The sequence below is a fragment of the Triturus cristatus genome, chromosome 3_1, assembly GCF_964204655.1.
Source record: "Triturus cristatus chromosome 3_1, aTriCri1.1, whole genome shotgun sequence".
In the NCBI taxonomy this organism is placed as follows: domain Eukaryota; kingdom Metazoa; phylum Chordata; class Amphibia; order Caudata; family Salamandridae; genus Triturus; species Triturus cristatus.
The window spans coordinates 761284897-761309669 of NC_140583.1; the positions used below are offsets into that span (position 1 = coordinate 761284897).

General features: G+C 47.4%; 1 protein-coding gene across 4 annotated transcripts in view; it reads left to right on the forward strand.

Annotated features, from left to right (window-relative positions):
* Positions 1-24773, forward strand: part of LSP1 (lymphocyte specific protein 1) — a 267129-nt gene that overhangs the window by 189652 nt on the left and 52704 nt on the right. For 2 of the 4 annotated variants that reach the window (XM_085644935.1, XM_085644934.1), the window contains exons 9-10: positions 1418-1558; positions 18302-18391. In XM_085644935.1, coding sequence (XP_085501061.1) covers positions 1418-1558; positions 18302-18391 — 231 coding nt within the window. The remainder of the gene's footprint in view (positions 1-1417; positions 1559-18301; positions 18392-24773) is intronic. The other 2 variants (XM_085644937.1, XM_085644936.1) reach the window with 1 other exon arrangement.

Sequence of the window (24773 nt, forward strand, 5' to 3'; positions counted from 1 at the left end):
CCCTTTGCTCCAGAGTGGTAACAAATCTCTGTGGGAGAATGAACCAAAGTGACCCTCAATTCGGTCTATGGCCTCCAAAAAATGATAGGTAGACAGCAGCCCTCTTTATCTTTTTTTTTTTTACTAGGAACCTTGTGTGGGCCTGTAACTACTTTGTTCCTTTCATCTACATCAAACAGCTACCCAAGCCGTATTCTCTGTGATAGTGTTGTGTAGCTTTTTGCCGTATAACAAGTTGCGTTTGCTTTCCAGTATTAATAAATATAGAATGGTAGCTTGCTGTGCCTGTCTTAGTTGCCTCTTTCCTTAGGAGAGAGCTGTAAAAACTAATTGTTAGTTTCCTGAGAACCTTTGCCATCTGGAGCACCTCAACCAAAATGTATCCCAATCAGTAATTCAGCACCACAATGCCATGAGTGCGATGATCAATTAACTAAAAGACCAAACTTAGCATTACCATCATAAGTAACCAACATTCAGCTTTGTATCTGCATACATTTGCCATCAAGTCAGAGGAACAGAAACTAAACATGTGGGCAGGGGTTTTGTATTATGTTCAGTGACCTTAAGCATCCACTGGAGCTTTTATGTGGTTGTGTGCCACCAGAGAAATTAGCGGTTTAACATTTGCGGCCGAAGGGGCATCTTTGGCGTGATCTGGTGTTGATTCTTATAGTGGTGCCCTGGCAGCATCAGAAAACAGTAGCTCATCCGCTGATCATGTCCTGTCTGGACTATGCAAATCCTGCTCTGGGACCTGCCGGCTTACGAACTGAGCAGACTGCAGTTAGTGCAAAATGCCTCAGTTCGGCTTTTAGTGAAAGTGTTGAAAAGAAGTCACATCCAGCAGCACCTGAAAGCTCTGCACTGGCTTTCCATTAAATAACTAGTCTGGTTTAAAGGGCTCAATCTGACACACAGGGCCTTCTACCAAAAAGGGCCATGCTATCTGAGGAACAGGATTAGACTGTATATTCCTGGTTTATCTCTTCACTCCTCTGATGCTCTGCTGGCGGTGGTTCCGAGATGTAAGAGGGAAAAATGGGGTGGTTCCTCTTTCTTTCTCGCTGCCTCTGCCTGGAACTCCCTCCTTCCGTGGCTTCGGGAGGTGAAGAAAGAACAGAGCTTCTAAAGCCTTCTCAAGACCTGGCTTTTTGAAGGGACTTTTGTAGAGATGTGTCGGTACAGCTATTCAGCGAGCCGTATAGCGCTGGGACATGATTAATTGATTGGTAGTCATGAGGGCCTGCCAGTGCAAGGGATAGAAAACGAATTGAACACCCTAGAATAGTGTTTTCTATTCAGTGCCGGCTTTAAAATGAGAATATATTAAAGAGCTGGTTTTGAGGCAAAACTGTAGAAGACAAAAATACCTCCCAAGTAATTATTATTATTTTTTTTTTCTTTCTGGTTTCAGAGTTCTGCAAAGACTCCCAAGCTGCAGCGCCAGCCATCCATCGAGTTGATCAGCACTGTGGAGGCCGTGGCCAACAAGAAGAACCTGTTTGAGACAGGCGATATTTCAGCTCAGAACGCAATGAAGGTCACACCAACCAAGGTACCATCACAGCTTCGACTATACCCCGAACACACCATGTGCAGTTTTCATCATGTCTCAGGATATATTGAGAGTACACTACTCAGGGTACTCCTATAACCCCTGAGAACACCTACTGAAACCCTCTGATAAGCAATGACACCCACGCTAGTACACTCGAACTAATATGCAAGATATGATCATAGCTCTGGCTATACCCGAATATACAATGCAATGTCTGGTCATCATGCCTCATAATATATTCATAGTGCACTACTCAAGATACACCTTTACCCTCTGAGAAAACCTAAAGCAACCAAGCTATGATCTACAACCACATGTTAACCAAGAGTATGTCATGCAGCGTATGATCACAGCTCGCATTTACCCACTTATTTTTATTTACTGGTTAAGCCCAAGGCAGAATGGCCCCTTTGTGGCAAGGGTTCCTTTTGTTATTTGGCATCAAATCTCACAAAATTTCTACTCTCTGAAGAGCCACACCTTTACCTTGTCCCAAAAAGAAAGATGGTTCTTGGTGTTTTGAATTGCCAAAGATAGAAGGTTACACAGGTTGGGAAGAGCTGGAGAAAACTCTGACTGGCCTCAGAAGATTTTAGGAAATTATAGGGTTGTTTGCAAATCTAAGGAGGTGTGGAATATAAACTCAAATTACAGAATAAGGAAAAGCTGCCATTTTCTTTCATGAATGTCAGCATTGACATGCACAGAACTCTGAAGATGTAAGGTTCTGCAAGATGCCAGTGCAGAGCAGCCAGCACTTGACTGGAAAAGCTTAGAGTTTATTAAGTTTATAACCTCATGGGTGCAGTAGCTCTGGCAGGAAGGTACAAAAGCGATGCCTTTACTGCCTACTGTTCTTAGATAGAAGAAACCGGAACTTGTCGCAGCATTAAGTTCTGGATAATTTGACATCTGCTCATCCAATAAGAGCCATCCATTCTTTAAAGCCTAAACAGGAACAGTACCTAGAACCAATGGCCAAAAGGAGTCGCTCAGTCTCCAGAGAGCAATTCCACAGTTGTTGATGTTTTCAGGTCCAGTCATTTATCTCTCAAGCAAGCATTGATGACTGAAGGGCAAATAAGCTGGAGAAGTGTTGTTGGAGTTTTGTAGAAATTGCAAATCCAAACAAGCCACTTAATGCTGTTGGGAGCAATGTTTACATTGAGTTGCCAAGGAAGACACTACAAGACGGGGGACCCAAATGTATGCGAAATGGAGAAAGAGTTAGTCTTGCCTAAACCTGATATAAAGAGCGTAGGCACTCAAATACCGCTCCTAACCCACAAGTCTTACCAGCTGCAGAACTTTGTATGCTCGCCCATGGAAGAAGAGGGCTAATGAAAGTAGTTTGTCATGCAGGTCATTAGGGGGAAATGCAAATGAAGGGCCAAGCAGGTTTTGTCTTCCACACACCATTATTCCAATCAGTGATCATGTTGAAGTACACTTGTATACCATGCTGTCATAGCTTGAGATGTACCCAGAATTCAGCTTCCGATTTATCCAAAGGTCCCTATGGAAGGTGCAGTCAAAGTGTGTCAGACATTTAGACTATACCATGCAAGGTAGAATTGCAGCTTCGTATACACCCTCACTAAACCCTACAGAGTAAAGTTAATAGTCTGCTTCACATTCATGCAATCAACAGTTACAGGTTGAAATACAATGAGAATGCAGTCTCCTCTATGAAGTCCACAAAAGTACACCAGGCAACGCAGAGTTACAAATTCTGAGAACCCAGAGTACACGATGTAGGCCAGGGTACAGAAATAGCTCCAGATTCACCCAAAATACTTAGTGTCTGGAAATGTGCTCCTACTCCCCTATTTCATTGATGTTCCCACCTGATACTCTTGCCTAATGAGCTCCTACAGGAAAACTATATAAAATGTTATTCACAGAGTCTCAAACTATGGTAAAAAAATATAATAGCCTCTAACAACTCAGAGTATACTCTACCACGGTGTTTTCCAACTTTTTAGAACCAAAACTCACTTTTTAGTAAGACAAACATATTTGCAGCCCTTCACATGTGCAGAATTGGCACCAGCCTGCACATGGCTGGAGCTTTATGTACATTTTGTAAGGAAAGCAGCTACATTTTCTGTATCTATATTGTGTAAAGTCTCCATACTATGGCCATCATAAGAATGTTTACTACCTATTACATGTAGGATTGAGTCAAAAAGATGCAGCTTCATATAGGAGCATCTTTGGAATATCGGACAAATCCATGCCTGCAAAGGGCTGGTAGCTAAATAGCAGAGTCAGCCCCATTCCAGGAGAACATTGCATGTAACTAGCTGTTTTGCAGCTTGAATTTTTTTCTGGATTCACATGCTGTGCATTATTCCGCCATCTACTGGTTCAGTTGTGTGAGCGCTGTCGACCACTATTTGGTGGTGAGTCCATCCCCTGTGTAGCGACAGACGGTGCTCCGGAAGTATCTGTGCATGGTTCCAATCTTCAGATTCTTTTTTCCTCTGTTGGGTCTGGAAGAATGATGGACGAGCTCCGAAGAATTTTTGAGAGAATAATAGGAGTCGGAAAAGTTTTGCCCCAACTGCCATCACAAAGTCGCAAAGAGAGACACCCACAAAGTCTGTAATCTTTGCCTGCCGAGGAGGACAACTGTGAGGCCTGCGCAGAGTTTATTCCAAAAACACTCCAGGTACGACGTTGACAGAGGCTAGAACATTACACCATGGCGAGCTCTAAGAAGACGCAGGAATCACTCAAGACCTCAACTTGTCCACCGATGATTAAGGGAATGTCAAGGAGGCCAAAACAGCTAGAGGAGAGGAGTTGTACGCCAACATTTACGCAGACAATGGCGAAAAGAGGCAAGCGTCAAAGAAGGCGGCAGAGGAGGCAGAGAATAAAAGACTTAAGGTAACCAAACCATCAAAATGCTTGGTGGGTAAAACCTCGGACTCTAAGTCCTCAAAGGCGGCCTCAGCATCGAAACACAAGTAGAAAGGACACAGATGGGAGAAGAAATTGACAAAAACTTCGATGACACAGACACCTGCTCGAGAGGGAGCGAGAGTGAGAGACAAGGGCTCGCCGTCGGGAGAACCCTCAACACAGAAAAAAAGAATGCCACTAGCGCTCGATGCTGAACAAAGAGCTCTCAAGGTTGAGCGAAAGAAACCGTCTCAAGGCTGAAATGTCGGCCCTGCTTCAAAGAAAGGAGTTTGACAACTCCTTAAGGGAGTTTTGCATCCTGTGCAAACGTTCGACAGGCCTCAAGGCCAAATGCGATCAAGCAGGCATGGAGACCCTGGCAGGCCCCGAGCCACATGAAGAATAGGAGTTCTGTGAGCTCAAAGAGGTGGAAAAAACAGCAGTGTTCGACTAACAAAGCCAGTTTGAGGACACATGGCAGGATCTTGATGCCGCATCCCCAGAGGAAGGGGTAGAGGGTTATCCCTCAAATCCTTTACCACCCGATTTATCTCTTTACAACAGCCTCATCAAAAGGGCTTCAGATACAGTAGCCGTGCAGTTGGAAGAGAAGAAGGAAGAAGCATGCTTCCTACTGGAGACATTAATGCCCTCACAGAAGCATCCTCGACCAGGGGAAAGAGGCTGCCTTCAGAGAACTGACCACATCAAGAGCAACGTCCTGGCATTCTCGATCATAGTCTCCACTGCAAGGAAAATAAATAATGCCCCTACATCAGCAGGTCCACCACCAGAGAGGGAAAGCAAAAGGCTTGACCTGATGGGAAGAAAAATGGAGAGAGAAGCAGCCACATGTTGGAGGATAGCGCACTCCAAAGTGATGCTTAACCGCTACGGACACCAGCAATGGGATGAGACAGAGGGCCTAATGCAGCACCTCCCAGGAGTATACCGCAAGAGGGCCAAGAGCGTAATTCAGGAAGGCAAGAATATTGCCAGCACCTGCCTTAAATATGCCCTGGATGCAGCTGACACAGCCAGTAGACATGCCTGGCTCAGGGTATCAGGGTTGAAAACAGATGTACAAGCCTCAATCAAAATGCCATTTACAAACGACACTCTGCTCGGACAGGCAGTATATGAAACCCTACAACAGATAATTAAAGGTGAGACCTATTGCATTTTCAATGCTTGTTATTAAGTTAAAGCCATTTGCTTTGCTAATGGTATTGTATAGCAAAGCAAATGGCTTTAACTTAATGAAAGGCGAGACCTATTGCATTTTTAATGCTTGTGTTTTTTTGCACATTATATAGCACGAACTCGACCCAAAGGTATCGGAGCGTTTTACACGAGCATCAGTTACGTTACACAAGGACACGTTAATTTTTGGTATGCACGGCGACATTAAGTGATTTGCCCAGAATCACAGGGTGCTGAGCCAACGCCGAGACTCTAATCTGGTCCCCCAGTTCCAAGGTCGGCAGCTCTGGCCGTTAGGCCACATCACCTCCCTCAGCTTGGCCAGCACACATGGAGATCTCAAGACTAAAACCGATAACCAGTGAATTAACCACCAACACCAGGTGCCAGAGTAGAGAGCTACTCCGCAGAAGCCTCTTGATGCGTTGCCGGGGACAGAAGGCGCTACATACACGGCAATCCAAAACTGTGCAGTTTTAACCAGCAGCATCAGCTGTTTGGGGTTTCTTTTTTTGGCGCGGTTTATAAACTGCTAGTATAAAGCTATTTATGTTTTTGCACTGCACTGACCTGACCCCGCCACTCTTGATGCCTGGAGAGCTGGGTGTGATGAGGGGGGATCTGCCTCTGATTGGCCCGTAGCCTCCCTCTGTGGGGCGAGGTAGGGAGCCCTACTCTGCCCCTGCAGGCTTCAGTAGTATCCTTTACCTGTGGCTCTGATGCCAGGCGATGAAAGGTGCCAGGGAAGCTCACTGAGGTTGGTGGATGGTCGGTGGCAGGGGCCGAGGGGCTGGTAACTAGTCTACAGCAGAAGTTTAGAGAGGTTGGTTGGTGGTCTGCGGCATGGGGTTAGAGAGGTTGGTGGCTGGTCTGTGGGAGGGGCTGAGGGGTTGGTTGGTGGTCTGCAGCAGGGGTTTAGAGAGGTTGGTGGTTGGTCTGTGGCAGGCGCTGAGGGGTTGGTCGCTGGTGGTCTGCAGCAGGGGTTAGAGAGATTGGTGAGCGCACAGGGATGCAGTTATGGACTGTAATGAAACTGAAGCTTTTAGCCCCCTTCTAACCCCCAAACCCCATCTCCTGACCACTCGAAAAGAGTGATGAGAAACCCTGTGCCCCACCGAGGGGAGAGCAGAGGGGTGGGGGTGTATGTATCTGTGTGGATGTGGTTTGTACTCACACACCCCGGACGGGATCATCTCACAGGGCCATATGAATGGTAGCTCAGTGTGGGGGGCAGGAAGGAGGGATGGCGGAGAGAGCGCAGCACCACGGGCGATCGGTCCGTGGTTCACTCAGGGGCTGCAGCGGAGGCTCAAATATACTGGACTTAAAACCTCACATGTTACAAACCATCTTGAGGAGTGAAGAAGCCACCCTGGAAAGTAACTTGCCCAAGATCACAGAAGTCTGGCCAAATAAAGGCGCCAGGATTACACAGGTGACCTGATACCCGATTCCAAAGCAAGTTATTCGGCACCGAGTGCAGAGACGGGGGGGTTGGGGAGACACATTGCAAGAGCTGCTTGGAGAAGGGACCTGTCCTCCCAGCGCCTGGAAGCTGCAGGGGGGCCGGCTAAGCACTGTGCCTGTGGATGAGCGCCTTTGGAGGCCACATGTGGGTGGTCGTGGCCTTGAGGGGGCAGGTAAGAGGGGCTGCTTGCCCGGGACCACAGTCCCTGGGCACATGACTGGCTCAGTCACGCATCTCAGGGCCTCAGACCCTTAACACCACCCCAGGGGCCAGAACAAAGGAAAGCAGAAGGAATCAAACATAACCCGAATCAGCAGAAAAGTGCTAAACATGACAGGAGGCCTTGGCCAGGAGCACGTAAGTCAAGACTGGGGTTTATGACAAAAGGGTTGAGGGGTCATGCAGGATTGGACCCCACACAGCACCAAAGAGAAACAGAGAGGACGGAACCTGCCCTCCGTGGGTCCGAGGGATGCAACAAGCCACCACAAGAAGACACCTGGTGACCAACAGGAGCCCAGGGGCAACCATGTTCAGGTGACTCCTCTGGTGACAGATCAGCAGGTTTCAGAGAGGCGCGGAGTCCAGCGCCGAGAAGTCTAGAGAAGCACTTTATAGGACGTTCTTAACAATGCATGTTACACACCCCCCTGCCCAGAAGCATCCAAAGCCCCTACTCAGCAGTGCTTCACAGAAGCATCCCTCAGAGCTGCTTCTAGGCACGACTCCACCGAAGCGCCCCGACACCCGCCCCGCAGTGCCCAGCCAGGCCCTCGTCGGAGCTAGGCCCTGCTCCCGGTGACTGCTGGGGGGGAATGACTGCAGCTCCTCGATGCAGAGGCAGAGAGGCAAAAACAGCCTGGTGATGGGCGGTGGGGCCCCGGCCCACTCTCTTCTCTCGCCACAGGGTTGAAGCATGGCCCCTGCAGCTTCAGAGCTCGTTATTTTTTGCCGAGTTCATTTCTGTCTCTTTGTCTGAGTGTGACATTAATGAAACTGTTGTTTGCTGAGCAGAAAAGTGCTTGTCTGTATATATTTTTTTATCTCTCGCAGTCTGTTCTGGCGCTGGAGGGGGGCTCGGAGTTCACCTGAGTACCTTTATGGGACTGCGGTGCCAGGCGCCGCTATGCCTCATTTGGAACACATCTTCGGAGAGCGCCTCGCTTGATCCAGAGAACGGGCTGCAGTTCCTTGAGGGGAACGTTTGCTGTAGAGTCGGGCCCCTCTAGTGAAACAGGGGCACAAAAAACACCACTAATCAATTTCCCCATGGTACATGTCGGGTAAAACACTGGTTGCATACAAATCCTTACCGAGAGAGGATCCAAAGAGCTCAGCCCAGAGAAGGGAAAGATCCTGTGCCCCAGAAGAAGCCTGACGAGCTGCAAGACTACGTAGAGCAGCAGAAAGGGAGGAGTTATACTGCGCCATGCAGAGCATGGTGCTCATCTCTGCTCCTTCTATGTAAAGTTAACGCGGCGCATTTTATAAATAAATTCATTATTGTCCCAGGAACTTATAGAACTCACCTGCCTATTTCGTATAATTAACAAGTAAGGGAAAGCATGCCTTCGGGTCAACAGCCACTCTTGGTTTTACGGGACATAGATCATATTACTCGGGATCGGTTTGACTGCCCTTCAACAACAAGCTGTCGGCGTTGTGTGGAAAACATAGTGCGTCACAGCTAATGAAGCAGTGTGTGTCACGCCGCAAGTGAGAGATCGAATCCTGGTGGGCGGGGCTAAAAGGAGACAAGGCAGCAACAAGGAGGGTCTAAGAAACCTCCCTTACAATCAGAAGCCAGCGTTTTGCATAGATGACGCCAGCGAATGAGGAAGATGGGCGGGGCTTCAACTCCGCCTCCGAGAGCATTGGAATCTGTATTGATTCCAAGAAGCTCTCGTATGACGAGAGCAGCGCATGCACGCTGCTTTCGCCAACCGAGACCTAAAAAGGGGCAATGACACTATGAAAGCTATGGGGACACTCCAGTTCAGAGGATCCTTCAGGAGAGGAGGGGCTGCAAACAGAAGGTCCACAGACAGGGTGTTTTTTACATCCGGGCAACAGCAGCCAATGCACCAAAGCCTGCAGCAAACACCAACCATCAATGGTAACACCTGGCGAGGCAGCCCTTTCGGGGGAAAACAAGAGGAAGAGGCCCTCATTTCAGAGGGGGAGGATCAACTGGCAAGTGATTCTTTCACCACACAACCCCACCTCGAAACACCTGTGGGGGGTGTGAAATAGGGGGATTCCTCAAGGAGTGGAAGACCATTACATCAGACAATTGGATTTTAAACATGTCATGGATACTGTATAGAACTCATCAAAAAACCTCCACATAGACCTCCAGGGACCAAAAACCTCAGGGATCAAGAGATCTCACAACTCAGAAAAGAGGTCAAAGAGCTCTTCCAAAAAAAGAGCTATAGAAAATGTCTCCCCAAGGGAAACAGGCAGTGCGATCTACTCCCCCCCCATACTTTCTGGTTCCAAAGCAAGATTTAACACTTAGACCTATCCTAGACCTCAGATTTCTAACCCAGCTCATACGAACTCAATATTTCATGATGTCAACACTGCAATGAATAATACCACTCCTAGGGAAAGGGTTTTACATGGCAACCTTAGATTTATAGGACGCCAACCTTCACGTATGGATAAACCAAGGCCAGAAAAAAAATACCTCCGGTTTGTTCTAGACAAGGTACAGTACCAGTTCAGGGTGCTACCCTTCGGCATAAAATTGGCACGAAGATTATTCACAAAATGTCTAGCAGTGGTAGCTGCCCACCTCGGAAGACCTAGAATCCATGTCTATACGTATCTAGACGACTGGCTAGTAAAAGCTCAATTGAAGGAAAAATGCCACAGGGACATGCAAAAGGCGATTGCCACACTGCAAAGCCTTGGTTTTAAAATAAACCTCAATAATTCTTCACCACAACTGGAACAAGTGAAAGTGTTTCTGGACTCAACCATAAATTCAATGACCACGCTAGCACACCCAGTCCAGAAGAGAGCAGAGGCAATTGTAGAGCAAGCTCGCCTTTACCAGAGGGGTTGGTCTATGATAGTGAGGACGGTCATGAAGTTGATGGGCATGATGGCATCATGCATCCACTCATACCACATGCAAGCTTACATATGCGCTCCATTCAGGAATGGATCTGTAATGGATGGTCACAAGCCACGGAGATGGAATGATCTAGTGGTTGTCACAGCAAAGGTAGAAAGGGAAATACAATGCTGAAACTCAGCAATAGGGAGATCATTCAAAACACCAGCTCCCACTGTGACCATAACTATGGACTCATCCCACAAGGGTTGGGGAGCGCACATAAGCAACCTGAAGGTCAGAGGACTATGGAACAACACAGGTTCTGTGAAACACATAAACTATCTAGAGATGAAGGCATTCTTTTGTTCCCTAAAAGCGTTCCAAGGGCACGTAATAGATCAGACTGTTCCAAATGGACAACAGAACAGCCATGTTCTACCGACCTGGTACTTGGGCCTGCTGAAGCAGGCCAAGTGCCACGGGATCTCAATTAAGGCAGAACAGGATCTGCTAACATTGCAAAACAGAGGAGTGCACCATATGGAATCAGCCACACACTCAGACTGGCAGCATAATCCTGAGTACATAGAATTTGGTCACCAATAGCGATCAACCAAGATTATGGAAATCCTTAGGGATGTTGGAAAACCAAGCACAAGAAAATGCTACATGGAGAAATGGAACAGATAAAGTCACTGGTGCACAGACAACAAGAAGATGGAAGCAAGTACAGAACAGGAAACCGTATTAACGTACCTCACACACCTGTTGGACCGCGAGGTGACATACGCGCCACTAAAGGTACATCGGGCAGCAAGAGTAGTTTAAAGCAGAGCTACATCAAGAACCAGTCCCTTCACACTTCTAGTAGTAAAAAGATTCTAGGAAGGTTCTAAAAGGGTGGCACCACCAAGAATAGTACCAACCCTAATGTGGAACCTGAGCACGGTCGTAACGTAATTGATGACAGAGCCTTTTGAACTGAAGCACAAGTCTTATTTAAAGTCTCTCACCCTAAAGACAACATTTCTAATAGCGATCACATCCCTACACAGAGTTCGCGAGCTACAAGCTCTCATAATACATGTACCATACCTGCAAATCCACACGAACAAGGTGGTCCTTAGAACAAATCCATTGTTTCTACTAAAGGTGGTGAAACAATTCCATGTCAACTAAAGTATACAACCATCACCTATATCAAGAGCCAAAGACATGGGCCAAAAGGGCCCTTAACACACTGGACGTATGGAGGGCCTTAACGTACTACCTACAGGAAACAAAAGGTTTTCGTTAGGGAAACCAATTATTATATTCCTTTGCCAGAGCAAGCAAGGAATCGCCAGTTACCAAGGGAACAATCGCAAGATGGATAGTGAAAAACTATACAAACATGCTAGTAGACCAGAGTGGGAAAGAAATTACCCAAGCGTCTCTGAGCTCATTCAACTAGAAAGAAGGGCACAACACTTTCATCCTTTGCAAATGTACCATTGACAAAATGCACAGCAGCAATCTGGTCAACTCCACACACCTTCACAAAACACTACTGTGTGGACATTCAGATGAACAAAGAGGCACAGGTAGGACAGAAGGTACTACAACACCTGTTTGTTAACATATTCACATTTCAACCCAAACAACCCAAAGACAGATACCGCTATGTAATATAATACACAGCATGTTAATCCAGAAAAGGATTCATGCAGCAAAACTAAATATTTTCTTACCAGTAGAAGAAGTTTTGCAGCGTTAATCTTTCTGGATTCACTATGCTGTGCATTATTCCGCGATCTGGTGGTTGGGTCCGGATTCGTAGTCTTTCTTTTGTTTTTTTTTTGTAGCCCAGGTGGGCGTCGACGTCCCACCATTTGGTGCACCTCTCGTGACGTCGTCGTGCTTCCTGCGGAAGTCCCACCTTTGGGGCGCCATCTTCAGATTCTTTTTTCCGCCGTTGGGTCTGGTTATCATCGAGAAGCTCCAGAGTTTTAGACGAAGGAAGAAGGAAAATACGCGAGTTTCATTGAAGGAGAACTTTTAGAAGACTACAGAGAGCAAAGTATTACAGCCGGGACGACGAAGAAGGAGGGGATCCTCAATTCTTCGACGCACATAGGAAAATGCGCACTCGGAGGCTCTGAGCGCAATGGACAAGACACCATTTAAGTTCTGCTCTAACTGTCACCACAAGTACACGCAGAAGGACCAACATCCGGTCTGCAACCTTTGCCTGCCGTTCGACCACGAGAGCAAGGACTGCAACGCCTGTTGCGCTTTCGCGCCGAAGACTCTCCGGGTGAGAGAACGTCAGAGGAGAGCCAACTTCAGCATGGAAGGCAAGGGTAAGGCCCCGTCACTGTACGATCTGGGCCTCTCCACCGACGATGAAGACAACATCGCCGAGGGACCTGATGTCTTCACGGTCGCAGAGACCGATAAGAAAACGCCTGACGAGGTAAGAGACACGTCTGAGTACAAAACCACCAAAAGGGCCCCGAAAATCGGAAGGTGACTCTCGAAAAAATGAGTCAAAGTCCTCGAAGGAAACACCGGCGCCGAAAATTGCGACGTCCGCCAGTGGTTCAAAGGACAAAAGGCCGAGCGGATCCTTCGAGAAGGACTCACAGGTGCCGAAGACCGCCGAGAGACAGAGTTTGTCGAAACAGACCCACGAGGTGGGACGTTCGGCGACGAAAGACAAGGCCGCGTCGACGCAAGCTCCATCGAAGAGACCTGCGGTCGACGCCGAGCACATCTCAAGCATGGAAAAGAAAAAGAGAAGGCTCGAGGCGGAGATGGAGAGCATCCTTCAGAGGAAGAAGGAGTTCGACGAAAGAATGAAACAATTCAAAATCCCAACGGTCCCGTCAACGGATGTCGTTGAGATCGAGGAACAGGGAGATTTCGACGCCGAAGAGCAGTCGAGAGGTCCTGAAGAGGAGGAAGAAGGCCCTTACTATGAGGGAGAAGATGATGAAGAGGATCAGCAGTCGTTCTACGGCTCGGCGCCGTAGACGACTCAGGAGCTGGAATGGCAGGACATCGACACCGAAAACCCCGAAGAGCCCGTGGACTCGTATCCTTCGAGGCTTTCGCCGCCAGACGACATCGGAGCTTACAACATGGTCGTCAAGAGTGCTGCAGCAGCCTTTGGTGTGACATTGGACGAGGAGAAGCCGAAAGCAGACTTTCTACTCGAAACTCTGCTCCCCATCCAGACGAGGAGCCAGTTCCTCCCCATGCTCCAAAGCGTGATGAACCAAGGGAAGGAGGCGTTTAAGGACCCGGGAACATGTCGGTCCATCACACCCAGAACGGAAAAGAAGTAAAAGCACTCCTCGCAGGATCCTCCTTACATCAAGGGATCGGTCACTGCCAACTCAATCATTGCTTCCACGGCCAGGAAAAGAGCCAATGTGCCGGCGACCCCGGGCCCACCTCCTGATAAGGAGAGCAGAAGGTCGGACCTCACTGGAAGGAAGGTAGAAAGAAACGCCGCAATGCACTGGCGCATGGCAAACTCAAACGCGCTACTGAACAGACACCAGTACCAGCACTGGGATGAGATGGGGGAACTAGTCAAGCATCTCCCAGAAGAGTACCGTCAAAGGGCTTCCCATCTAGTGGAGGAAGGGAAGAATATCGCCAACTCATGCATCAAGACTGCATTGGACGGGCGGAAACTTCGAGCAGACTGATGGCCATAGGGATCACTGAAAGGAGACAGGCTTGGCTCAGAATTTCTGGATTCAAGCGGAATAACATACTGAACACCCCTTTCAACGGTGAAACGCTGTTCGGGGAAACTGTGGACGAGAAGCTCACCCAACTGAAAAAGGAAAATGAGACAGCAAGATCCATGGGGGCCCTGCAATTCAGAGGGATGCGTAGAGGCACCCTAAATCGGAGACCCTACGGAAGGGGAGGAAGCCAGCAGGGTACGTCGCACCAGACATTCCAGCAAGGGCAGCAGGGTGACAGTCACAGCCAGTAGGGACAGCAGAAGCAGAACTGGCAGTACCAGCCTCGAGGCCAGTCCTTTCGCGGGAGGGGAAACGGACGTGGCCAAAGGAGGAGAGGGGGAGACCAACCCTCATCTAAGTGACTACACACGCAGAAGGACGCGCACCCCCAGCATACCCCGAAGGGTGAAGTGCAATGTAAGAACACCAAGGGGGTTACACAAAACAAGCGCCTACGAACATGCAACACCGGTAGGCGGAAGACAGGGCCTCTACTTGAAACAATGGCAACAAATAACCTCAGACAAATGGGTTCTCAACGTCATACAGCACGGATACTGCATAGAGTTAGAGAAAAGGCCTCCAAACAAGAAACCAAAGAGAAGACAGCGCTCGGGTCAAGAGCTCGCTCAACTCAGGGAGGAGACACTTCAACTACTGAAAAAGAGGGCCATTGAACCAGTGCCATGCAGAGAAAGGAACAAGGGAGTGTACTCAAACTACTTCCTGGTACCAAAGGTGGACGAATCACTAAGACCCATCCTGGACCTAAGATTCCTAAACAAATTCATAAAGACGCAAAAATTCAAGATGACATCACTACAAGAAGTGCTACCCCAAATGCGAGGCGGAGACTTCATGTCCACCGTGGATCTCAAAGACGCCTACCTGCACATCCCAATAAACAGACGACACAAAAACCTGTTAAGGTTCAACATCAACCAGGATCATTATCAGTTTACAACCCTGGCGTTCGGTCTAAAGTCCGCCCCAAGGGTTTTCACAAAATGCCTTGCAGCAGTAGCAGCGTACCTACGAAGGGAAGGGATTCATGTGTATCCTTACCTAGACGACTAGCTAATCAAAGCAAGCACTCGCGACAAGTGCGAGGAGCACGCAGAATGGGTGACAAGAACACCTGGGGTTCGCGATACACTGGGGGGAAGTCATCGATAGAACCAGAACAGGTGAAGATCTTCCTGGGGGCGAAGATCAACACCATAGACGGAACGGTCATGCCCAGCGACAGAAGAACAATAGCCCTGCTGAACGAGACGCGTCTCTACCAGAAGGGGTGAGTTCTGACAGTGAGAACAGTGAGCAAGATCATGGGGGTGATGGCGTCATGCATCCACCTAGTCCCCAATGTACGGCTTCACATAAGACCATTCCAAGAATGGCTACAACAGCAATGGTCACAAGCAAGCGGGAGTTGGGAGGATCTAGTGGTTGTTACGCACGCAGTGCAGGAGGAGATAGCATGGTGGAACAGGGAGAACTTAACTACAGGAAAGACCTTGATACCACCAAACCCAACTGTGACCATCACCACGGACGCATCACAAATAGGATGGGGAGCACACATGTACAAACTCAGGGTGAGGGGTCTGTGGACCCCGGCAGATGCGGTCAGACACATCAATTACCTGGAATAGAAGACTGTCCTGCTAGCCCTGAAGGCCTTCCAGAAGCAGCTATACAACCAGAAAGTGTTGATACAGACGGACAATACTACTACCATGTTCTTGATCAACAAGCAGGGAGGGACACAATCGTCCCCCCTTTCCACTCTGGCACAGGAGATTTGGCGATGGGCCATCCCACTCAAGATAGACCTGCTGGCCATACACCTACCAGGGAAGGACAATGAGGAGGCAGACTGGCTCAGCAGACAGACATCGGCATCCCACGAGTGGGAGCTCAATGGACAGGAAACGCAGAGGCTATTCCAAAGGTGGGGAACACCGACAATAGACCTGTTTGCAACACGCCTGAATGCAAAATGCCAAAACTTCGCATCCAGACAACCAGAACAGCAATCGCAAGGGAATGCCCTATGGATAAGTTGGTCAAAGACATTTGCCTACGCTTTTCCACCGATACCGCTGTAACACAGGGTGCTCGACAAGTGCAGGACCAGCAACATGACACTGATCCTAGTGGCACCACAGTGGGCGAGGCAGACATGGTTCTCTCATATAGTGGAAATGGCACAAGGCACTCCTCACAAATTCACAAGAAGAAAGGACCTGCTCTCCATGCAGAACGGAGAGGTCCTGCATCCAGAGCCAGAGAGCCTCAGCCTGGCGGCATGGCTCCTGAAGACTTAGAGTTTGCGCACCTGAACCTACCTCCAAGCACTATGCGAGTGCTGCGGGAGGCAAGGAGACCTACAACACGAAAATGCTATGGGGAGAAATGGAAAAGGTTCACAATATGGTGCAGCAGAAATAAACTACTGAATAAAATGACAACAGAGTCAACGGTGCTTAGATATCTCACACACCTACTAAAAAGTAATCTATGCTCATCCTCCCTAAGGGTACACCTAGCGGCAATCGTACCTTACACACGAGGGGAGAGAGGAGGAAGTCTCTTTACGTCACTGGTAGTAAAGAGGTTCCTGGAGGGGGCGAAAAGAATTGCGCCACCAAAGAGGACGCCGCCGCCGGCATGGAACCTCAACGTGGTCCTAACCGAGCTTATGAAGGCGCCGTTTGAGCCCATCCACAAGGCCACGCTGCAAATGCTGACAAGGAAAACAGCCTTCCTGGTAGCGATAACCTCGCTGCGCAGAGTGAGCGAGCTGCAAGCACTGACACTGCAAGAGCTCTACATCCAGATACACAAGGATAGGGTGGTTCTAAGAACGGACCCACACTTCATGCCTCAGGTGGTGTCAGCATTCCATATGAACCAGACAATTCAGATACCGAGTTTCTTTCAAAACCCCACGACAAGCGCAGAAAGGGCACTGCACACTCTAGACGCTAGAAGGGCAGTGATGTACTACATTGAGAGGACCAAAGAGCACAGGAAGACCAAGCAGCTCTTTGTCTCCTTTGCAACTAGTTTCCTGGGTAGACCCGTGACAAAAGCCACCATTGCACGATGGATCGCACTGACAATACAATTCTGCCACAAACAGGCAGGGCAGGAGCTATCAGATGGGCCACGAGCCCACTCCACAAGGAAGAAGGGAGCAACTATTGCCTTTCTGGCAAATACGCCCATTCAAGACATATGCCTGGCGGCAACGTGGGCTTCAGTGCACACGTTCAATAAGCACTATTGCGTGGACATTCAGATGAACAAGGAAGTACAAGTAGGACAGAAGGTGCTTCAACACATATTCAACAGCCAACACTCATCTACCACCCAGCCACCACAAAGATAACAAACCGCTACAAAGTCTATGCACAGCATAGTGAATCCAGAAAGATTCACACTGCAAAACGAATAGTTTCTTACCTGTCGGTGTAGTTTTGCAGCTTGAAGATCTTTCTGGATTCACTAGCGAACCCACCCACCTCCGCCAGGAAGATAAGGATGGAGAAAGAGGTGGAAGGACAAGGAAGAACAGAATAATTGAAATACTAAAGGAAATTGGAAAAGGAAAATTAAGAGAACGCCTAGGGTTTAAAAAAATAAAAAAAAGAGGGGAAAGAAAGAACCCGAAGATGGGACTTCCGCAGGAAGCACGACGACGTCACGAGAGGTGCACCAAATGGTGGGACGTCGACGCCCACCTGGGCTACAAAAAAAAAAAAAAAAGAAAGACTACGAATCCGGACCCAACCACCAGATCGCGGAATAATGCACAGCATAGTGAATCCAGAAAGATCTTCAAGCTGCAAAACTACACCGACCGGTAAGAAACTATTCGTTTTGCAGCTTGAAAAATTTTCTGGAACCACAAACTACCCACCTGCCTCCCCAGAAATGGGAGATGAAACTAACAGGTGGGAAGAGGAAAGAAAAAAAGAACATGAAGATGGTGACCACGCACAGGAACTTCTGGGGCACCGTCTGACGTCACACAGGGGATGGTCTTACCACCAAATTGTAATCGATGATGCCCCAAAAAACATAAAAAGAATTAAACACATATGTTTCCAGACCCAACCACTAGATGGCAGAATAATGCATAGCATGTGAATACCGAAAATTCTTCAAGCTGCAAAACTACTCCTACTGGTAAGTAACCATTTCTTTCCCCTCACATACCAGCCTTTTGGGAGCTCTCTGCTGTTAAGAACCCTCCTGAGTTGGCAATGCTTTAGTCTGTTTTGGAATTAATCAGCCTTCTAGCCTTTTTAATGCATCTTTTACTGCTTCTCCTGTTACAGGACACTGAGGGCTTGAATGTTGGTGTGTCCGATCTCATCCACCAGTTTGCCAAGGGTACACCGGGGTCAAAGTCTCCTACCAAAGCAGGGGTAAGTGTGGATCTCCAGAAGATAGGTACTGTCCCTAAAGGCCAAACCTCTTGCACCTGAATGTCTTTTTGGTTGGGGTGAAAACAGTCCAGCGTGGCATCCATGAAAGGTTCATTGACTCTTCTGTTTGTCTAAGTTCTTAAGTTGCCTAAAACCCTTGGCTGCTTCTTGAACCACTGAAACATCTGGTTCAATTGAAAGGAGAGTTAGAAAGTGATCTGCTCATAAGCATGACCTTCCCCCAGTAGATGAGCTTAGTCATTATATGGATTCAGTGACTCCATACTGAGCAGGCCTTTAGAGGCCATCACAGCATCAAGCAGTCTTTCCAACCTGATAATCCCAATAAATCAGTAAAGGATAGAGTCTGCAGTCTGAATCTCATATAAATTCAGATGCTGTGCATGATTGTGCCATCTAGTGGTTGCATTTAGAAGTGCTGTTGGTATTCTGTAAAAGCTTCACATTTTATAGATGTTGCTATAATGAGACGCCCTTATAATGCCATCTAAACTCCAGCAATGGCGCGCATATCTGTGCCATCCTTGAGTAAACTAGTTGCTTGCTTTGCGTTATTGGACCATCAAAAGGTTACACTCAGAAATATCTTTGACAGTTTAAAAAAAATCATACGCCATAATTGAGTGCCGGTGCAGCTATGTCTATATCGAGATCCCATGCATGACATTGCACAGAACTCCTGAATGCTCCTTGACTCGGTGTTCAGGTTTATTTTTCTGCAATCATGGTTAGACTGAAAACATTACAAATTAAGACATGGTGAACTTTGTAGACCCTTGCGGCTTGAAATCCAGTGGTTAAAATCGGATGAAGTACGTTTTGAGGCTGTAGAGGTAGTTTGCCAGTGGCTAAGACTCTTAGGTTTTTCGGCAGAATGTGAACTCTGAGGACACCATGGCAAAGTATTCAGTTTGTAAGAGTCTGACATGAAAGGCATTCCTGCATTTATTGGGCATAAAGTACAACAAAGGCATCGAGAGATCATGACTATGGTCTTCAAGGCAGGACAATCCAGCACTGAATTTGCGGATTAAACGTGTGTGCATGCCTTCAAGACACAGTCCTAATATTTGATCCCGTCAAAGAGGTTTGGTGCTGTGTGCCTTAATGCAGGAAACAACAACGAAACATGTCCACGATTAAGATGGTCATGCGTGAGAAAGCCTAGCCAAATGAGCCTGCGGGATTCCATGATTTTGAAATTTCTGCTTTTGGGATGTGCATTGGGTTCTTGTTCGCCGTCAGTGTAATTGCCTTCGATATCAGCAAGGCTTTGATCTCCGGCAACCCCAAAGCGTCACTGAAGGCATAAAGAACAAAGGTGTTCACAGAGAGGGTGCTAAAAAAGCTGGCAATGTAAGTTTCAGCAGTAACCTCACTTGAACCAAGGTCCAATGTCGGTAACAGTTTCGAACCAAAAAAAATACAGCTTTAAGAAAGATTTTTCACTTCATAAATTCCTGAAATAAAGATTTTTCTATTTTTACCATTAAGACAGGTGTCCTCAACCTGGCTTTGACAAACTGTGCCATCTTGCCCTTATTAATTTTATTTTGTCTAGTTTTCCTTCTGTTTTTCCCACCCTGGACCTGACATTCTAAGTCTGTAGGAAGTGCATCACATTTAAACAAGGACCATTGTCTACAAAGCAGCTGAAAAGGGGTACAAAACTGTGCTCTCTTGCCCATAGCCACAGGTTTTCACTGCCTCCTAATTGTGGGCTATGGCATGAGGCAAAAAAGCAAAAGGACCAGGGTGCAGTTATTCATGATTGGGGAGAAAAAATTTGAAATGTGAAAAATGTTGCTACTTTAATTGACTTCTGGTCAGTGCTTCAAAAGTAGAATAAATGTGAATCTCTCAGTACAGAGACTTGCCATAGACATGTCAGTGCTTTTGCTTCTGGATTTGGTTAAAGATGGAGATAAACGTAAAATTGGAAGAAAACCTGCTGCTGTGACTGATCTGCCCAGAGATGGGAGGACCTGGCACTGGGCCAAGAGGTAAACATGCACATGGCCCAATTGATTTAAAACCTCTTGGAGGTTGTCACAGGCACATAGATGCTGCTCAAGCATGTTCACACTTGTTTATCATGAACGTCTAATTTAGAGGCACGGGCCCTTGAAATGTGCTTTCTAAGGAAATGTTGATTGTGTGTACCATCACTAGCATACAGTTCCTTTGCTCAGCCAGTTGAGCCCTTAATATGTCTCTTCCACCTGTGATTGAGGACCGTGTACTAGAACCTCTGAATACAGGACCCTAGGCTGCAACATAGACTGAACCATGAGACACCAGGGTAGAGTGCATACACATCTTACCCAAATAGATGTGAAAAGTCAGGTCGATGCTGTCTCCTCAACCTGCTTCCATAGTCTCTGCATGCTCCGCAAAGTATTCAAGTGGCTCCCCATCAGCACCAGGAAAACTGTGATGCAGGCCCTCGTTACCAACTGGCTGGACTACGGCAACACACTTTATGCAGGCACCACCGCCGAACTTATGAGAAGACACCAGACAATCCAGAACGCAGCAGACCGACTGATCCTCATCCTACCAAAGAGAACCCTCATCACCCAGCACCTGAAAGACCTCCACTGGCTCCCCATCTAGAAAAGATGCCAATTCAAGATCCTGAATCATGTCTACAAAGCCCTCCACGACCAAGGACCCACCTACATGAACCACTGCCTGAATTTCAACCTACCTCCCAGGAACCTCCACTCCACACACCTTGCTCAGACACCACGCATCCACCGCAGCGGAAGATCCTCCTTCTCTCACCTCACCGCTAGGTCCTGGAATACCCTTCCCCCTCCACCTATGTAATTCACCCTCGTTGACTCCCTTCAGGAAGGGACTCAAGACCTGGCTCTTCGACTAGCACCGCAGCACAGCACCTGGAGACCCTACCGGTTGATAAGCAGCGCTATATTACGAAGTACTGATTGAATGCTTGAAGCAAATCAACACTAGTAAGTGATCTTCAAATGTTATAATGCCTGGGTGTAAAAAAAGAATAACTGCCAGATTGAACACATTTAAGAATTCTCAGATTGCAGTTGTGTTCAGTTATCCTTTTTGAAAATGTAATCTAATACGTGAATGCCAACGTGCTAATGATAGCTGGAGTCCCTAAAAGTGTCCACATCAGAATTTGAGGGTTCTTTGGAGCCCACTTCCCACTTTGACACCTTCTTCCAGTCAGGAAATGGATAAAAAAGCAGACATTACTAATGTTGCATCTCAGAGGGACTCACTGCCACTTTTTTTCTTCACTAAAAACATAGCACTGTCTCTGTTCCCTAGAGGCATACTTAGTGCATTTTAGCACCCTCATTGATATAAACTCGGGCCTCCTAGGGATGATGCTATTAATGGTCATGGTTATCCTACCTGTATTCAACGTTACATTGTTCATTCATGATGTAGCTCCTACTGGACATTGTGTGTGGTTTAATGTGGCATTTACGGTGTTGTGCTGTAACTGGGTCTTTTACGCATGCCATCTTCTAAAGTAAGTATTGAATGTTTGACTCTGCTACCCCTAGGCAGTCCAGTATCCAGCCTCCTCGTCTGGCTATCCAGATGGCGTACATTATTAAGAGTACACAAATCCAAATGATAAAATGCATCACATTTATCTTGAAGTAGGATTCTGTTACTTCTCCTTGCCATATAAGTGATATGATGAAGAATACGTGAGCCGTCAGGTTAATTTCCACTAAGTTTCTTTGGGGTTTTCAAGAAATTGAGGAGAATTTAGAATTCAAACACTAGATGGGAGTCTGGGCTGCATATCTAGTCTTATACTAAGTGACCTTTTGTTCATTCTGGGATCTTAGAAGTTGTGGCGTATGACTTGTTTGGCACATACTGCGAGCTGTGTTGTCTCTGTAGATGGCCCATAGTAGGCAAATAATTTGTGTGCCTGTGTTTTAAAAGGCTACAATGAGCACCCTTCAGAATCCTTGCGAATGACTTGAAATGTGGGACATTTTCGGCACTCCCTTCCTTTCTCTAATAGGTGGGGGTTTGCCTCTGGCAGACTGATAGCTTTTATTTCACCTTCCATTTCCTATGTGAGCAGGCATAGAAGTACAGATTTCAGAGGCATATGGCCAGCACCCTGTGCACAAAATACGTACTTTAAATATCCAACTAGAATGAAGAGCTTTTACCTCGTAGTTCTCCCCTCACCTTCCCCGAAACTATACATTGGCCATGGCATACCATTAATCCACTTCACACCTATGCTAAGGATATTGTATTAGTGAAAGACAGATATACAGGTTGAAACTGCAGCTCTGAATTTACTGGAGACCCCCAATCCTCAGCTTGAAGAGGGTCCAGGCCTTTCAGGCGTTTGCTGTGTAGCGCCCACAACTCCCTTCCAAGGAGCTCCCACAAGTGCCTTTGTCACACATTCAGAGTGCCACCTGATATCTTATTTGCCACGGTGCCTATGTCTGTAATGAACCTTGGGCACACTGGGTTCCCCCAGTTGTACGGTGCCACGGCCTCATGGAAATGAGGGAAGCACCCTCCCGTGAATGTGCATGTGTGATTCATGCATTAGCAGCTGCAGCACCTTATAAAATACCAAAGTGCCACCCAGGAGCCAACACACTCTGTGCCTCCAGGGCACTATCTGTAATATGGCCCCAGATGGCTTGACTCTGGAGGGGTACTTGTAATGTAAATATGTACATTTATGTGATATGTACGTTTGGCTGACGGTACTTTAGATATATTGCCAGGCGTGCCGGAGATGGAGAAGTAGACCGTGCGGCTGTGTGGAGATTATTAGTAGATGCTGCACTAGTCTTTGAGGCATATGACTATTATTTGTGTATTGTTTAGCAGATCAAACTGCTTGGGTATCTTTGAACAAAGAGGGTAGGGGAGCAATGGAGCTTAAATATTTCATGCTGTCTTTGTATTGGAATTGTGGGTGCACTCTGAACATGGTGAACGCCAGATGTGTTGCGAGTCTATTGAGAGTGCAGTCCTGTTCGGACCGACATAAGGATTAGTTGGCAGCGGAATTCCACATTTCTTATGGGCTTTGTAAGGATCTCAAAGGGCTACATGATTGCTTGGGACGAAGAGAGGGCATTTGTTGTAGCACATTATGTTGACAAGTTGCATACGTTACATAGAGCACCAGAAGGTCACTTAGAAGCATTAGGAGAGGACCAACCAGGGTGACTACTGATGTTAGGTTGGTGGCTACTATAACGCGGATTTGCAGGTTCGAGCTGCTGTACTGTGCACTTTCCTTCCCCCCCCCCTGTTGGTGATGCAGTAAAGCAGCTGCCTGCTTTCATTTGAGTGCACACATTAAGAACTGACTCCTCTGAAACTATAGCCCTCAAGTGTAGCTCATGGGAGAGCAGAGTGAGGATGGAAAATCAATCTTACTTACCAGAGGGAGGATTAAGGAGTGAAGGATATTTATTGTAAATAAAATAAGGAAAATGTTAAATGCTAAGGTTTGGGTGGGAATAATGATGACCTTCATCCCCCCTTCAGTTTTCTCACACACCTCGGACCCCTGTGGGCATCTCCACTACTTTGTCTCTATCCCTGTTGAAGGAACAAGTCTGAAAGCGCTGTTTTAGAGACTACATCTGAGAAGAGAAAAGTGGGAGAAGGATCATTTTCTTTATTGACCAATGTACATGGTATGGGCCACTACAGTACATAGGGAACTGATGTGTGTTCACCATCGCAGCTTTTCTGTGGGTGGGTTGTGGGATATGCCTGATGCATGGTTTGGGCCTTCCTTTGTTGTAAGGGTACCGGCAGGTTCCGCTGTGAAAATTGGTTGCCAGAGTATGAACAGATGGATGATGCTGGACCCCGTTCGGGTGGGGGGTGGGAGAGACAGTGTGGTCACAGGCAAACGGGGGGCTACTGGGCATCAACTGTGGTGGTTGAGGCCATGTGCCATTCATTTCCTCGGGGCTGCATCCTACTATGGCTTTGTAAAATTGACCATTAAATGGGGGCAGACTTCAGAGTTTTGCCCACTCCACATTACGCTTCAAACGCGGAGTTCTGGCAAAACACCACCAATCGCCGCGTGGCAGAGTGGTTTGGCTGAAATTCTGCATCACATGCTTAATGCGTAGCGGCCAAAACTCCAAACTCTGCCAGTGGGGTGGAGTTTATTGCCCACCCGTGGTTTTCATGTAACTCCGCAGAGTGAAACTCCATGACTTCTGCCCACCCCTGCAAATAAATCTCTTGCACACTTGGATCTCAGGGCAGTTATTGACAGGCTTCTCAGTGAGGAGGTAAGGTGGGGAAAAGAGCTCTGGACTCCATAATCAAGCAGCAGACACAATAAGGT